The sequence below is a fragment of the Corvus brachyrhynchos genome, unplaced genomic scaffold, assembly GCF_000691975.1.
Source record: "Corvus brachyrhynchos isolate BGI_N302 unplaced genomic scaffold, ASM69197v1 scaffold523, whole genome shotgun sequence".
NCBI classification, from domain to species: Eukaryota; Metazoa; Chordata; class Aves; order Passeriformes; family Corvidae; genus Corvus; species Corvus brachyrhynchos.
The window spans coordinates 197,059-214,226 of NW_008237265.1; the positions used below are offsets into that span (position 1 = coordinate 197,059).

General features: G+C 36.4%; 1 protein-coding gene across 3 annotated transcripts in view; it reads right to left on the bottom strand.

The window, feature by feature from the left end:
* The window catches only part of CCDC91 (coiled-coil domain containing 91), a 117,290-nt gene that overhangs the window by 38,960 nt on the left and 61,162 nt on the right, over positions 1 to 17,168 (bottom strand). For all 3 annotated transcript variants that reach the window (XM_017730536.1, XM_008630810.2, XM_017730537.1), the window contains 3 exons: positions 14,072 to 14,179; positions 329 to 421; positions 80 to 148 (listed from right to left, as the gene is read on the bottom strand). In XM_017730536.1, the coding sequence (XP_017586025.1) occupies positions 80 to 148; positions 329 to 421; positions 14,072 to 14,179 (270 nt within the window). The remainder of the gene's footprint in view (positions 1 to 79; positions 149 to 328; positions 422 to 14,071; positions 14,180 to 17,168) is intronic.

Consider the following 17,168-nt stretch of genomic DNA (forward strand, 5'->3'; position numbering starts at 1 on the left):
TTATGAAACAAAAGTATCTGAACTTTCTAATGACACACATGGAATCCATATTTCAGGTCTACTAATTAACGAGAGGTACCTTTGCAGCAGCTGCCAGAGCCTCCTTGCTCCTCCTTCTTTCTTCATCCAAACATTTGTCCAGCACTTCCTGCAAGTGTTATGAAAAATTAAACTCCAATAGACAATAAAGGAGTGGCTAAAAATCATTCCAAACAGCCAAAGTGCTTAAGAAAGCTTCCTCTTCCTGTCAGTAATTGTGACAGGATCATTCCCAATAATGTCCACGATGCAGATCTGATCTCTTATTTTTTTGTAAACAAAACAGTACCTTGTGCTTTTGCGACTGCTGCATCAAAGCTTCTTCTATCTTTTCTGATAACACTTCTTTTTCTGCTTCCAAAATGTCAAGAAGTCGCTGATGCTAGTGGGAGAAAACATTCATCTTTTTGTAATCACAGCCAGTGAATAAAACAGACAAAAAGAATTCATCCAAGACACTTGGGACTTGTCAGTTGCTCACAAAATTACTTAAAACACAGATTCAGTTAAATTACATACACAGCACTCCTTTAAGTGATTTCATGTCATGAAAAAAATGACAATAATTATATTTAGCTTCCTGGATAATTAATATTTCCTTTCAGTCTAAAAAGCATTGGGGAAAAAAGTTGAAAAATGAATCACTATGTGAAAGCAACACCTACACAATTGATAAAGATGGTCTAAGCAACACCACACTTGATTTCATTTAAACAGTTGCAGAATTAAAATTAGGCTTGTATTACCTCTCAGTTATACGTACAGACAGCAGAAGGCAAATGTATTTCTTTCAACCATTTGTGATATCATGACCCTCGAGAGTCAGGAAATGTGAACAAAGGAGAATGCTGCTTTCTTGTCCATTTCTTGTTATCCTAAACATTTTTTCAGGGAGAAAATGAACTCTGAAGTGACCACCTAGCCTATATGCAGACATAGAACCTGTCACTGTTCATAATTACAACCCATTTATTTTTTTTTCTCTGTATCAAGAAAAGAATTTGCAGGATGTGGGTTTTGTCTGTAAGAGCTAAGCTGTTTTTCCAAACTAAAAATTATTGCTGGAAATTATTGATGCTACGTATTTGTCATGATACAATTGCTAGCAAGTCAGTACACTTTTTTACATGTTATTGAAGAGATGATATATTATAACCTGAAAGTAAAGCATCAATGCACAATAACATTTTACAAGATCACCAAGAGGAAAGTGTTACAGTAGAGTTTTATGTTAATATAAGTGTATATAACAAACATAAATTTTTTACACAAAGTTATGCAGGCAAATCCCCCTTTCACCAGCATTTCTAAGAAACAGTCATTTCTGTTTCACGACTTTTATTATGTTTTAATTTCAAGTGTCTCTAATGGCAGCTAGAAATACATTACCAAACTGCAATACTATGTTCTGAAAAATATTTTTTCATTTGAAGAATAGAAAACTTTTAGATTGCTTCATAAAGAAAAACACCTATCTGCCCTTCCAGGATAAACACGTGAAGAGGCATTTCCTTGTGAATTTACTTAAAATAGGTCTGAATGTGGCAGACATATTCTAATGGAAAACACCTGTGGAAGGAGTAGCAAAAATTCACATCATATTTATACTTAATGATGTGTAACTCACTTTTCTTGTGTTTTCAGACATTAGCTTTAACTATCAGGGCACTTACAGAAATTACATTTTCCCAGTAACTTAAAGGTGAAACAATAAATGGATTTTATTAGTTAAATGCTCTCTGTGACTCTTCACTTGACTAACTGCACAGATTACAAATGTTATTTCACAATGACAAAATATAAAACAAACACATGCAAATATTTTTGCAGACATATGCCACAAATCAAGGCTTACTAATCATGTCAAGCAAATTACTGAATCTTTATTTTGCTTGTCAAGAATCAGCACAGGAGTTTCTGAGGAGAGTTCCTTAGAGAAAATCACCTCTATCTTGAAAGCACCTGCAATAAAATGGAAGTCAGTTTGTTCAGTGAGATGAGACTTTCTAGTTTAAGCCTGGCAGGCAGTGAATTCCAGCTTGACTCTGACCATCACATTTCCAGGTTTCATATGAAGACTGTCCATCAGATTTCTGAGTTACCTGTATCCACATTTCAAACTTCCACAACGGGCAGTGAAATACAAGATGTATTTCACACCATTCTCAATGGGACCACAATTTTCAGCTTTTAAACTTCAGAAGCGTTTTAAAATTTTATTTTCCATGTATGTGTAACAAGGCATTAAAGCCCTTCCTGGAAGTCTAGGAATGCAGATGTTTGCATTAATATAATATAGAACATGTACACATGGCCAGTGGAGAAACCCAATGTCACTCCCCTCTGATGATGAAACAGTTTGATGACCACAGCCCTTCACATGATCTAAACCTCCATGCAGAGTTAACTTCTCATAAGCCAGTCAGGGACCTACAATCCTGAAAAATACAGATATCACAACCAAAACTTTAACTACAAAAACGACTTTTACCGCAAAAAAGTTGCCTAGTAAGGAAACAATTCCAAAAAACTGAAGGCTGCTGTGACTGCAGTGTGACTGCTTTGAGTTAGGCTCTCCTATTTCCTTGGTAGACTAAAAGATCTATAAGGTATTGCATTTGCGGTTTTATGGAATTCACAGGAATTCAGTAATAATTTCTTTAAGAATTGCATCTGTTTATAAAAACATGTTAGGTCATATTTTTCAAGATACCAGAGGTTAAGTATTTGTAAGGACATTTAGAATGCTTTCAAAATAGAAGCTCATAACTTCTGTCATAGTTCAATGCAACTTATTTTACATTAAATACTTCTCATGGAAATACAGAATTTATAATTTCATTACTGTAAGTCTCTTGTGAATAGCTTGGTATGTCCTTTCCTATTGTAATATAAATGCTTATTCATGTGGAGTAATCCTCCCATAGATGCTTATGTTCGTATCCGAACTTCCAAAAGTTCATTTATCCATCACAAATGTTGCAACAGCTGTCCATACAACCCAGTAAAGAAAATTCTCCTATATTAGGCTCAGAGAAATACCTTGGAGAACTGTTTATTTGGCTTCAGAATCTATATTTGGTCAGTCTTGTTTTTCAGAGAGAAACATACCTTAAGCTATTACATTACATAAATTATACGAAAAAAAAAAAAGTAAATGGAAATGGAGAGAACAGGATAAAATATTATGTGAACTGCTTCTCCCTCAAGCAGGTCTTGAGTCCAGAAAACCCATATGGCATAATTAGCATGGATACAACATGACAGCTTCCATTCTGCATGCAATTAATATGCTATTTACTTACTAATCAAGAACTTCTTGGTTTTTTCCAAAGTACTATGCCCCACAGTAGTGTTAGTCCTCATACAGAGGCACAGAATGTCCTGGAAAGCTGTGCTTATTAAAATGATGTAGAGTGATCTCAGTGGTATTATTAATCCATTTTCTAGAAAAGAATGCACCTGAATGCATCTGAATTCCTTATTACAGAAGCACAGATCTTTCAAAGGCATATTCAGGGATCTTGGTTATGCATATCACTTGAGCAGGACATCTGGGAAGTTACGGATAGTAAAGGCTTCATCAACAATCAAAGATTTTAGCTATTTCTGTATAATGAAAGCATTCAGACAGACTTTGACAAAAAAAAAAAAAGGCAGTAATTCGAAGAGAATTGTTCATGATTGTATCAACAGAATTCCAAGGTCCTAGTTTAAATGTCCCTGCATAGCAAGTTATTCTAATCCTTTTGGAACTATTCTTTAGTTTGGGCAGCTAGATTTGTATTTCAGATTTTAAAATAATCCATACACCCTTGAAAGTAGAAATTATTATAGAGAAGTGTTTGGTACATGGAATTTCAAGACATGCAGAATGACTTTGGAGTCTGGTACTAAATGTACATGGTGAACTTTATATACAATCAGTGCTTCCTCAGTTGCTGTTTCAGACAAGCTCATCAAAGAGAGTTGAAAGTTAAAAACAAACAGAAGGTGACAGTTTCACTTCAGCACTTAAAGGTTTGAGAGCTTTCAAGTGTTTTTTATTTAAAGCTAACAGGAAACAAGAGGAAGTTTCAGGTTCACTTACTTGGCTTGTAGATTTTTGTTCAGCTGTAGTAAAGGCCTCTGAACAATAGACCACTGCAGAATTAAAGATCATATCTAAGCATCCTTATCTCACAAACCCTCCCTTTCTCACCAGGAATTAGAGCCAGACAAAGGGTGTGAGTTGAATGAATCTCTTTCCACATTTGCAGTTTCCATAGGTAAGAATTAACAACATGTTCCTCTCTCTGTCAGACAGTGTTAAAGGAATAATGGAAGAGCTCTGACACTTCAGGTACCACTCTGAGCTACGTATACCCTGAACTGCCATTCCTAAGCAATGGAGAGGCCACTTTCTCCTGGTAATTGTACCTGTCAAGAGCACACTGCCCATGCTTCACAAAGTAAACCTAATAAAAGCTTTCAAGGCAGAGTGATCTGTCTCCTCTAAGTAGGATAATGAGTTCATCAGACCTAATGGTCCTGTGAAAAGTAACCAAGTGTCTTCCAGGTTTCCTGTGAAAGTTAGGATGGTGACTTACATATGAAGCCTTAAATTTGGAAAAAAGTAGTTAACCCCTGCCAGGGCCCATGAAGTTTTTAAACAGAAGTTGAGGTGAGGGTTTCCTTTATTAATCAACAATCCAAGAACCAGAAAACAGGTAAAAAACCAATCTAAATATGTTGGAACTTTGAATCCAATTACACAACTCTTAATAAACAAATATACCTCAAATATACCTTACAGAGTTTCTGGAATAAAGAGCAAAGATGGAAACTGATAAAAGGTTATGGCTACAGAACTGGAAATAGGGTGCATGAATCAGTGTGGGACAAAAAGAAATCTCAGTGAAAGCTCCACTTTGGAGCACCAGGGAAGTTTTCACCCAGTGTACGTTTCCTGGGCTGCACGTCCACACTGTGTGTGTTATCTATAAGGCACAGTAGAGAGTTGAACACTATGTAGAGATACTCACAGAGATCTAAAAAATCTTTACCTTAGGTTCAACAAATACTACAGCTCCTTAATGCATCACTTTAGCTGATTTCCATAGCCTAGCACTCTCAGACTTCTTTCCAACAAAGCTATAATTTACCTCCTTTTATTCCATTGACAGGGAGTATAGGGTTAAGGTACAAATTTCTGAGTTGTAAAAATTCTGAAGAGCAAGTTGTCTCATGACATGATGGCCCAGTGAGACATAGGAAAGAGATTTCCAAAAAAAATAGAAGAAAACCCCAAAACTTTTCTAAAAAGTGGTATTCCTCAGTGGAGAGAAACACTAGTATTTCTACCCTACCCTCTGGAAAGTAGCATGAGAGGGTCAAGAAGGGTCTTGTGAAAATTAGCTTAAAACAAAAGACATTCAAAAATAGGTTATAATGTTTTCCTCCCTGCAAGAAGTTCTCTAGGCAATGGTTCCAAATGAAAATTGTTTGATGTAGATTCAAATATAAATACAGAGGTCCTGTGGTTTTTCTTGATTCCTGTAAAAAAGAAATTAAAAAAATCTTCCTTTTTTTCCTGGAATGTGAGTCAGAGAAGACATTGTAAACAGATTTAATCACAATAGCAACTAGTCAGTCTTTTTTGTTATTTTTACATATTAAATTTATTTCTGAGGAATCATGAAATTTTTCTTTCAGGTAAGCATAATTTGAAGGATTACATAGAAGATATTACACTAACTTATGGGGTGAATGAAATAATGCATGAGATAAGCTGCTTTACAGCTAAAGTGCTGCATTAAAGCTATTAATAACTAATTCTAATTTAGTGCAGTTGTAATTTCTTGCATATTCCTATTAATCTTAAACTCCAAATTTAAAGTAAAACAAAAAATTGGGTGTCTTGCATGAACTGAAATGCTTTTTAAAAAATACTTTCTTTCTGAGTCCTGTACTGTTTCATTTTAAAGGAAATGTGTACAGGATTTAATCCACAAATAAAAAAGCAATTCTTTTGCTATAGTAATGGACATCCAATTCATGTTTCTGTAGATTGGTTCCTTCTCAATATTGGGTAAATCATCATGCATGGATCACCAAATTCAGCAGGGAAAAATTCATTTTGTTAGCTGCTATTCTACCTTATTTAGCTGCTATTTTACCTTATGTAAAAGCAGTCAGTTAGATAATAAGTCAAAAATAAAACAGCAAAGAACATCACAGAACAACCAAAGTTAATATGAATATCCTAACACTAAACAGGAAAAAAAGGCCTTGCATTAATTAGAGTATCACTGCAACAAGTTATTGGTGTTTCCCTCTTCCACACCTTTCATCTGAGGAAACAATTGTCACACACTAAAGAAACGACACTTGGAAGTTTCTTTTAATGACATCATTATCAAAACCAGTATATTAAGACATTCATGTCTAATTCACCCTCAGTGAATGGCCAGTTTTCCTTGGAACAAGTGTCTACTGAATTTTTTAATCTAATGAAAAGTGCATTGGAGTTAATTGTTTCATAGAAAAAACGACAGACATAATGTCATCTGCAGTATTGGGGCTTTTGTGTACATTCAAAATATATGGACACAGAACCACCCTCCTCCCTCAAGCCTTGGGGAAAAATTATCTTCAGGCACATTTAGTAAACGTTTCAGCACTTCATTCATCAGCATGGGACATAAACCGCTGGATGGGGCTTTTTAAGAACTCAACACTTCAAATCTGTTCATCTATTTTAAAAGAAATCTTCTTAACTCACAAAGTTCTACTTTTATTTTTGTCTCTCATGAAGGGATCTAACAGTAGGAAGAAATAACACAGGTCATGGGAAACATTATTATCTATGTGAGAGGAAGGTGACGTAACAAAAATACATCATGATTTTGTAATGTTATCAAAATATTCCCATTTCTACATCCTATTCAAAATATTATCCTGAGGAAAAAGGCGACCTTATTAAAATACTAGTAACAGTTTTCTGCTTCTCTAAAAAAGGCTGGCTACATTCAACAGCATTTTCTTTTATACTGCACCTTTTCTTCACCACTGCTAAGCTATGCCTAAGTCAAATGACAAGATCTGGTAACTGTAACTGGTTTCTTACTGTCCTCACTATCTGTGGCATCTCAGTGTTTGGCAGTGCAAGGTGGAAAATCTGTGTGAAGAATTCCAACATCTGGTACATATTTCCACTTCCTCAAATTATAACTTATTACTGCATGGTTGAACTGTATCTTTTTGCCAGTTTAAGGTCCAAGTGCCTAACAAAGCAGCAAAGCTTTTCTAAGAGACAGCTTGGGAATCAGAAAAACATTATTACATGAGAAAAGCTAAAACAATGTAAACATAAAGAAAAATTGTAATAGCGGTAATAAAATAACTAGGGATATGCTTAAACAGGGTTCCAGTCAGCAGCATACAGTGAGTGCACAATCTGTATCATGTGAGGCACATCAGAGGCTGAAATTAAGGTTAAAACATTTTGCTGCATAAGTACTTCATTGTTTTTATAAATAAAGTAAGAAGCTATAGAAAGTAATCTAATAATGAAAATACTTTTCTTGGAAAGCGTACATAGCAATGGAGACCATTAAAAACGTGACACACTTTGAGCTCCTGGGGAAACAGAGATAACCAACTTTACAAAAATATGAAAATAATAAAAAAGCATCAATCATTTCTTCTATTTTGTGATCTAATTACTGGCCATATGAGTTCTCCACAAATTGCTCCATTTATCAGGAAGAAATAAAGGAAATGAACTCCTAAAATATGAGCAATGTAAACAGCAAAATATTCAATAATGGAAGACAACAAAACAGAACAAACCCAAATTTTTTTTCAACTACAGCTGACGGGAAAATAATTGAGGAGAAAAATCCTTCTATATTACTTACCTGTTCAGAGTATTGACAAGAGTTGATGGTACAAATTCCTAAGAAGTAATGAAGGTTTGAAGATAACAAGTTATATAAGCAAAAGAGGGGAAAAAAAAAATCACTCTAAAGAACTACTTTCAAGTGCCACTTGACAAATCCAAGGAAGCAAATGTAATTTCCAAAGAAGATTTTTGGTGGAGACACTAGAAGAATCCTGGCTGAATTAACAGTGCAAAGGGACTGCAAAATCAACTTCCAGCTAGCATGTGAGAGTGGGCATATTGAAATCAGGTTAGAAAACTCTGGTAAGGGTTTATATTTTAAAAAAGCCCACCAAACAGTTATGCTGGTTTTCAGATTTTTTCATGGAACCACAGAATCACAGAATGGGTCAGCTTGGAAAGGACCACAGTGGGTCATCTGGTCTCACTTCCCTGCTCAAGCAGGATAAATCCTGAAAAATTTTTATTAATTTAGGAAAAACATGCAAACAAACAAACAAAAAGCCATCCCAGCACAGTAAAAGCTGATTCTTGCTCTTTTAATTTTGATTCTCTCTATATACACAGAAACCAAAGAGGTATCAGGAATCCACAAATAAATTTCTCAAATTTGACACAGGATTTTAATCAATCCCTGGTTTTTTGCCTCTTTACATAACGAGGAACTACCAGAGAATAAGGAAGTTCTAAGAAAGTGTAACTTCACTCTTGGCAGACCTGAAAAGACACAACTAGATGAATTATGTGAAGGCGGATTACATGAAAATGTAACAGGAATGACTGATTGGAAGTGCTTGGTTTTGAAGGGAAGGAATACACAAATATTTCTACAGCAGCAAAGACAAGATTTCTGGGAACTGAGAGGAAATGCCCGAAGATGGGGACATGGTAAGTATGCTAAATAATTTCCAAACCTATCATAGTTGGAATTAATGAACCAGAAAGGTTATGCCCACCACAGAGTTCGTATTTTCAGTCTGCGAGTCTTCAGGATTAGTACTCTCACTGCAAAAATTGGCCAATGTCTCCTAAAAATGCAAATATTCACAAGACTCTCAGAATCTAGTTTGCATATGGCCCCTTCAAGATCAGGCATTAAATATATTTCACAATTACTACCATAAGATGCGAAAAACACAGAGCCTCTTTTGTTTACAAGAGGAGGAAAACATAATCAAAGTTCAGAAAATAAGCATTATTAGAGAAACATGAGGCACATTTTGAGTAGATATAAAAGCAACTATTTGAAATCACAGAAAATTGTATCTCCTATGAAACTAAGTTGCTTAATGAAATAAACATTTTCCCTGGCATACAAACAATCACTTGCTGTACAAGTACTTCTTACATTTGACATTCTAGGAGTTGTCGGGAGACATACTGGCACTTCTCACAAAAGGTTATGCAAAACCCATCAAAAATGAATCATCCAAATACTAGAGAAGATAAGATACCTATCACATTCCAGCAGCTCATGTCTATTGTCACACCAGTTTTCTGCTTGCCCACAGACTGGTCTTGAAAGCATCATAAACTTTAAAAGATGAGTTCCAGCCCATGGAACTTTTATTCTGATTGACCTGTCAGCAAATTGTTTTCACACTGAAGATAAACCAGTACTTCTCTGAGTGAGTCTCAGAGAGACAAAAGATTTCATGCAACAGATTTTGAACTACTATTTATCATACAAATGACAGCCAACATCATGACAGAGTGGAAAAAGCATTAAAGACATGGGGGTAGCTCTACTTATCTTAAATGTTCTTGTATCTACAAATGTGAGACAAGTTTCACACACATAAAATCATCACGAAAAATACCGACAGGAAAGTGTCCAAGGGAAGCATTTAATGGAGCCCTTGAGTTCTTTCCTTTTTGTATGACACCTCCAATACTGTTCTGTCTCAGCAATTACACTCCTTTGGCTTCTTAAACATGGAAAAAAAAAAATCATCACACAAAATACATGCATGCTCTATATTCCATACAAAGGAAAACTGTAGGCCACATGTCCTTAAGTGCTAAGAAGAGGAAACAAAGCGAAGCACAGGAAAGGAATATGTCTGCAACTGAACTGTGGAGTTAAATACTTCTAGTCTTCGTCTTTCCTCATTCTTCCTTTATATGAATCAAAATGGGAAATGTGAGACTAACATAATGAAGGATCACAGTAAAATGTATCCCCCTTAACTATATTCAAGCACGAAAACACTGCACAGAATGTCCAGTTGTATCTCTGACTGATAGCGAAACATCAGAAGACAGAGAAAAACAGGAAACAGTGATCCAAGTAATCACTTAAGATGTAAATGTGTGCTCTGAGCCTCACTTCATATATACTTTAATCCCCCACCATCCAAGAATGCCTGCTTCACACTGCTTACAAACAGTGAGGAAGGAGAACATCAAGTTAAGGAAAGAAAGGTGCAGGATAAACAAAGGGAAAATTATTTCTGCTGTAGGTATTTAAGATTTTATTTTACCTTAATACGCATATCATTGACTGTTTTATAAAGAATTAAAGAATGTACTTCGCTATTGACACATTTTCAACATCATCTGCTTTGATTGAATAGTAAGAGTCTTAAAAAAAATTTTGTTCAAAAGTTTGCTGATCACATTTTTCAGCATGTGTTTTCACACAGCACATGAGTAAAACCACAAGATCACAGTTGGTGCTCATCTCCAGAAGGCAACATCAAAGGTTTTGTGTCACAGAAAAAGATGAGGATGAAATTTGTGATTTTCCAACTTGTAAAGAACTGATATGTGTTTTCAACTGGCATTTTCTGATATCCTCAAATTCTAGAAAAGTAAAACTGACATGCATAGCTTTCCTAAATATTCAGCAGATGACATGACTGATTTCTGGCACAGAGGAAAAGAGTTCTCTTTGTCCTGTTCATTGATGGAGGACACCACGACACTGGTGCCCCTGAATGTGCCACAAGAATGCCTGGTTTGCTTTTTGAAATGTTGACATCTTGGAATCACAGAATGGCCTGGGGTTGGAAGGGACCTCAAAGATCATCTGGTTCTACCTCCCTGCCTTGGGCAGGGACATCTTCCACTATTCCAGGTTCCTCAGAGCCCCATCCAACCTGGCCTGGAACACTTCCAGGGATGGGGCAGCCACAGCTTCTCTGGGAAACCTGTGCCAGGGCCTCACCACCCTCAAAGGGAACAATTTTTTCCCAATATCCAATCTAACCCTGCTCTGTGTCAGTGTGAAGCCATTGCCCCTTGTCCTGTCACTCCAGGCCCTTGTCAAGAGTCTCTCTCCATCTTTCCTGTGGGCTCCCTTCAGACACTGGAAGGGCAAATTGGGTCACTCCAACACCTTTTCCTCCCCAGGCTGAACAATCCCAATTCTCTCAGCCTTTCCTCCCAGCAGAGCTGCTCCATCCCTCGCGTTGTCCCTGCCCTGTACTGGCTCCAGCAGCTCCCTGTCCTTCCTGTGCTGGGCTCCCAGGGCTAGAGGCAGCCCTGCAGGGAGGGTCTCCCCTGAGTAGAGGGGCAGAGGTGCAGAGGAGCAGAGGAGCAGAATCCCCCCTCCCCTGCTGCCCATGCTTCTTTGGATACAGAAGTGTATTTCCTTGGAAAAACCAGCAGCCCTAAAGGCTGGTCTCCTGGGAAGGAACCACTCCAGTGATCATCATCCAGGATGCTACCTACAGCGAGCCAGTCTGCTGACAAGCCTGACACATAATGATCAAATATCAACTGCAGGTATTTTTCCAGCAGGAAATTGGGATAGAACCATGCAATGAGGTCTTTCACTTCTTCCCCCATCCTGGAAAACACAGCCTTGTACATGTTATCAGCACGATAGCACCCCTCTAGACAGGATTTTAACCTGCATCTCCACCTGATAAAATTAAGCTTCAAAATCATAAACTTCAATAAACTTTAACACTAGGTTAAAGAGAAACAGAGAAAAAGAGCCTTTCCTCCTTCTCAAAGACACTTTTGGGAGGGAGGGGCATGGGAATTTAGGGGGGAAACGGGAGTAAGAGAGAGCATGAGAAAGGAGGAGTTATCATGAGATAATCTTGATTGTGTGGAACTGGAAATAAAACAGCAGAAAATTTAAAAGGAATGGAAAGAGAGGACAAAAAACTATGTGGGTTGACAGTTTTACATAGGTTTAAAACTTTGAAGGCAAAATACTGCTTGTAAGGCAAGAATATTAGAAGGGAACCAAAAAAAAGAAGCAATTTTTGTGCTGAGTGTATACTTGCACTGTGTGATTACTGCTGCACCAAAAAAATCCTTTACAGTGATACAAACACTCATAAATCTCCATGTAAAGCTGGCTATGCATGTACAATCCCGTAACACAAAATAGCAATCAAGTCCATGTATAAATATTAGCAGTAATTTCATCAATCTCAAGTGTTAGCACGTAAGAAAACCATTTGAAGAAACAGAAATGTGAAAACAGACATGAAAACATACATTTAAGAATAGATGTGTTCAAAAAGAATAAAAACATACTACCTATTTCTCAGATCTTTCAACAAAGTTTTATGAGTGAACAAAATCTGCTAGTATAAATCATATTTAATTAAACCTGACAGCTCAACCACAAGCACCCACACTTGTCTATTTGATTAGGCTTCAAAATCCCAGTCTTATATTACAATTAGAGGTGAAAAACCTTGACTGCATGTAAGTGAACATTTGCATTTTTTGTGGGATCCAAAGGGGGGGTTAAATGCAGACATGATGTGAACTGGGCACAGTGTTTTGTTGTAACCAGTCTCCTTTGACCAAGAACAGTTCTTGACATTGTTGGATTCTCCCCAGGCAAATCTGAACCCCTCGAACATGTTTCCACATTTCTGTCCCGTTTTGGGGGGTTTGATGCAAATCTAACTGATCACAGGTGCAACTTTTTCCTCAGTCTGTAAGAACACTCTCAAAAAATCTTCCTATGACACTTCTGTATGAAATTCACTCCTTTTTAACATTCAGAAAGTGATATCAAGTTAGCAAACGGTATGTTCATTTCAAAAACACAAACCAGTTTTTTAAAATTCATTTTTACTTGCTCTTAAGGCAGAGCCTTATAGCAAGCATTAAACAACTGCAATTCTGTGCAATAACCTCACTTATGATGCAAGCAATTTCTCCACATTATTACATCTTCCCTTCATACTGTTTATACAGATACTTATCTATTTAATACACATTTGCACTAGGTATTAATTGGTATGGTCAGAAAACCCAAATGGTCATAAAACACTTTTGGAAATGGTGGAGTACTTCAAGGGGACCTCTGATGTATTTAGGTCCAATACACTCCACAAAAATTAAAAAAAAATACTATCCTTTGTATATTTTGCAGAATTGTTGCTAAAAGTACTTAAAAGGTAACATAGTGTAAACAACTCCAGGGGGCTATTAGCAAATTAACTTACTGGTTTTTAAACTCACGTGCTCGTGGTCATTATTATTTTGATTCAAGAGCTGTACTTCAGTCCAACCAAGAATAAACCAGGTTAACACTGTTCAGATACTCATCAGTAATTGCTGTGATCTCAAATACTTGCTGTGCAGTGTGCTTTTACTCAAGTCATGCTAAATGAACAAATTTAGGCCACTAACATATATATATATATATATATATCTACATTTCTGGATATTATATAATTCCTCATAGCTTTTTATTTTCAGGTTAGATTTCTATGAAATAAAAATAGGTGTGGACAACACATGTTTTTGTCTACCATCTAAGAACCATCACAAAATTTGGACCAAAAATTCATGCAAATCCCACACAATCAAATCCTGCACTTAATTACATAAATTAAAAATAATTGAATGGTTTCTCCAAGACCACAGAAAATGGCAGCTGTTAAGAAGTAAGTATTAAAGTGCTCTGAGACTTCTTCTCAGTGTTACACTCTCCTTGAATCTGTTCTAAGCAGGCTCCAGTGTTATAGAACATTTTTGATCCCAGCAGATGAAGAGTCCTTATTTATTTAGCATTTTTAAATACTTGTGTTTAGTGGTATGCTGAGGAAACAAGGGGAAAGATGGATCATTTTCTTTGGGGACCATATATGTTAATATTTTTTTCAAACAGGAAAGAGTTGAAAGTAAAAGAAAATCATGGAAATTCTTGCATGTGCACATCCATACCTGGGCATCAAGGAGCTCTTCACATTTGCGAGAATGCTTTTCAATGGCTAATACATACTGCTTTTCAATAGCTGCTTCTTGCTGCTGAACTGTAGATTGTAGCAGTGCCTGCAAAAAGAAAGCACAAAATACTCAACAAAGATAGAACTGGGATGTTTATTGGTAACTTCAGATCCTCTAAGACTTGTCTATAACCAGAATGTGGAATGCTGTTATAAATTTGGAATGTGTAGCGATTAAAGTACCTTTCTATGTAACACTACCTTGTTTTCAGTCAGGACTAACACTTTTTGGATCTCAGATTTCTTATACAGTCTGCCTAAAAGACAGCAGCACACAGAAGATAGAGAGGGAGAGTATTTCTGTGAAATATACTCAGTTTAGTGGGACCACACAAGAAGAGGAGCATATGAAAGCTGCTGAAGAGAAAAAAAAAAAAAAAAAAAGCCAGACATATTTCCCTGGCTGACAAAACTCCACATCCTCTCGGCACTGTGTAAGATCCCATGGGCCAAGCATGATCTTCACAACCACAAGTCAAGTAAAAGCAGATGGAAATTCTGAGTAACATAAAACATAAAAGAATGCCCCCCCAGGATGTTCACACTCGAAGGTGAAGCAGTGGAAGTCGAAGTGTGGAAAGTCAAAGTACCAAGGCAGTAACAAACAGGTGAGAGGAGTAGGAGCTGTGAGTGTGTGAACTCGTGCTTGTGCACATGCCTGAACTCACACATGCTTGGCTAAACCCTGCAGAGCCTCCAGCATCTGAATGCAGAAAGAGAAATAAAAAAGTTGAAGATGCGTGAAGAAACCAAATTACCATTTGAAGAATTACGCTCAGGTGTCCTTAAACATTTACTTGGCTCATGTGATTTAAGCCTTCTTCCCTGATAGTATAAAGTCTTTATGCCACTTTCCAAATATTCATCAGGGTATTTATACACAATTTACCAAACTATTCTTAACTAGTAATCAATACGCTGAAGTAGTCAAAATGACTGGGTAAGTTAAAACAGACATGACTTTTATAGAAAACAGACCTTTGGCCCAAATGCAGATAAAGAAAAAAATCCCATTGTTCAAACAATCTTTATTTTAGAGATGTATTTACTTCATGGAACATAACATACACATCAAATAACATTTTGAATACTTTTAAAAAAACCTAAAAATGTATAAAAAAGATAAAATCTTCTGACAATTTTTGAATTACCTTTTCAAATTTTCCACTAACTATCCTCTTATGCCAAAATCGCTGCTCTTCAGTAATGCTATAGCACGGTAGCAGTTCTCAGCACAAGTTCAGTGATTTTAAAAGGTTAAAAATTATGCTTAATCAAAGAGTAAGGATATGTTTACTGGTGTTGGCAGGGGATTTAGCAAACTGTAAGTTTACTTTCAAAAAAGCCAATTTATTTCTAACTAAATTAAAATCTTTCATTCATAGGAATTCAAGCAATCAGAAAAACTGAATTCTCAAAGAAGTGTAACCTCTGTACATGAATCTTTACACACTAAATCCTACTCTGCATAAATTAGAATTAGCCACATATCACTGGCAAAAAATAAGCCTGAACTTTGGTGTTTGGGTTCTTTTTTTTTTGCCTAAACTATTGTGGCAAGAAATGTTTCATGTAACTGGCACAAAAGAAAATAAAATTATTCTGTTCTTAGGGAACACAGTAACAGAATGGTCATTAAGTTGCAATGGCATTTCTCAGGCCATTTCTTGCTCATGTCAAGGGTAGAGACACCTTATGCACTTTGCTGTGCAAACTTTACTGGGAACTGTTAAAATCCTGTTAAACGGTATAAAGAACTTTCAGTTTTCAAAGAAATAATTATTATTCTTTGGATGGCATGTCAAGGCTGTTAAAGTTTTAAAATTAATTTATTATTACTATTTTTCTTTTGAAAATACATAAAATTCCACAATCAGAAACAAAAGCCTTCCTTTTCTGTCATACACACAGAATAAATAGTTTAAATAGTTTAAATAGTTTAAAACACAGTTTAAATAGTACCACAGGGCTGATCCTACATTTGACTGTTCCACTAGTTGGCCAAGTAAGGAGAAAGAGAGAAAAATCTCCCTATGTAGCGCAGTACTACAGGTTTCCTGATGGGAAATACAGCACAGATGTGTGATACCCATCCAAACCTTTGGCAAATATCAAGATAATCAACTACTCAAATTTAATAATTAAAAAAAAATTCATTTACCAATTAACTTACTTAATAAACTGAAACACATTTGGCTACTTGATGATAGGCATCTCTAATATAATAGTTACAACTACAATGACACAAAGTCTTTTGATTAATTGCTATTCTGGACAAATATTCTTATCACTGCTGAAACACCACTTTCTTTCCTAATTAGTTAAGGAGGAATCCTTAATTATGCTACTGGGCTGACATTCCATAAATCTATGGTCAGTGATCTAATACCAAAGTTGGTATTCTTGAAACAGTCTCTTTTTAATTGAATCATTTCAGGTAAGGTTACAGCAGAATGCAGCCTATGGTATCTATTGCATGAAGTCAAGGGTAGGATTTCAATATGAGTGCCCTTGTTAATTAGTTTTTCCTTCTATATATTGTGCAATGAACTTCCTTAACACTGGGTGGGAAAGGCCATCAAAGAATCACAGAATCATAGGATGTTAAGGGTTGGAAGGGACCTTAAAGATCATGTAGTTCCAACTCCCTGCTATGGGCAGGGACACCTATATTACAATCCGGTTTAAACCCAGAAAAGCAAAGCAAGCTAAGTCTCTGAGCATAAACTGGAAAGAATTTAGAAGGTTCAAAATATTCCCAGAAATGACATTAAAACCAAACGAGATTAAATGTTGATTCCAAAAAATGGATGTATTTTATTTAATAGTAAAAGAGGCAAAGAGAAGGGAAAAGAAAGAGAGAAAGAAAAAGAAGTGTGCGTGGGGGGTGGGGGAACAGGGAGAGGTGACAGGGGTTAGATGGAAGCATATCACCCGTCTGAGGGTCCCAACGACGTCTCCTTGCTCCCCTCCATCTGCTCTGCTGCTGGTGAGGGTCCCCTGTCGCTGCCGTGGCCCGGGTGCCACCCCCCAAA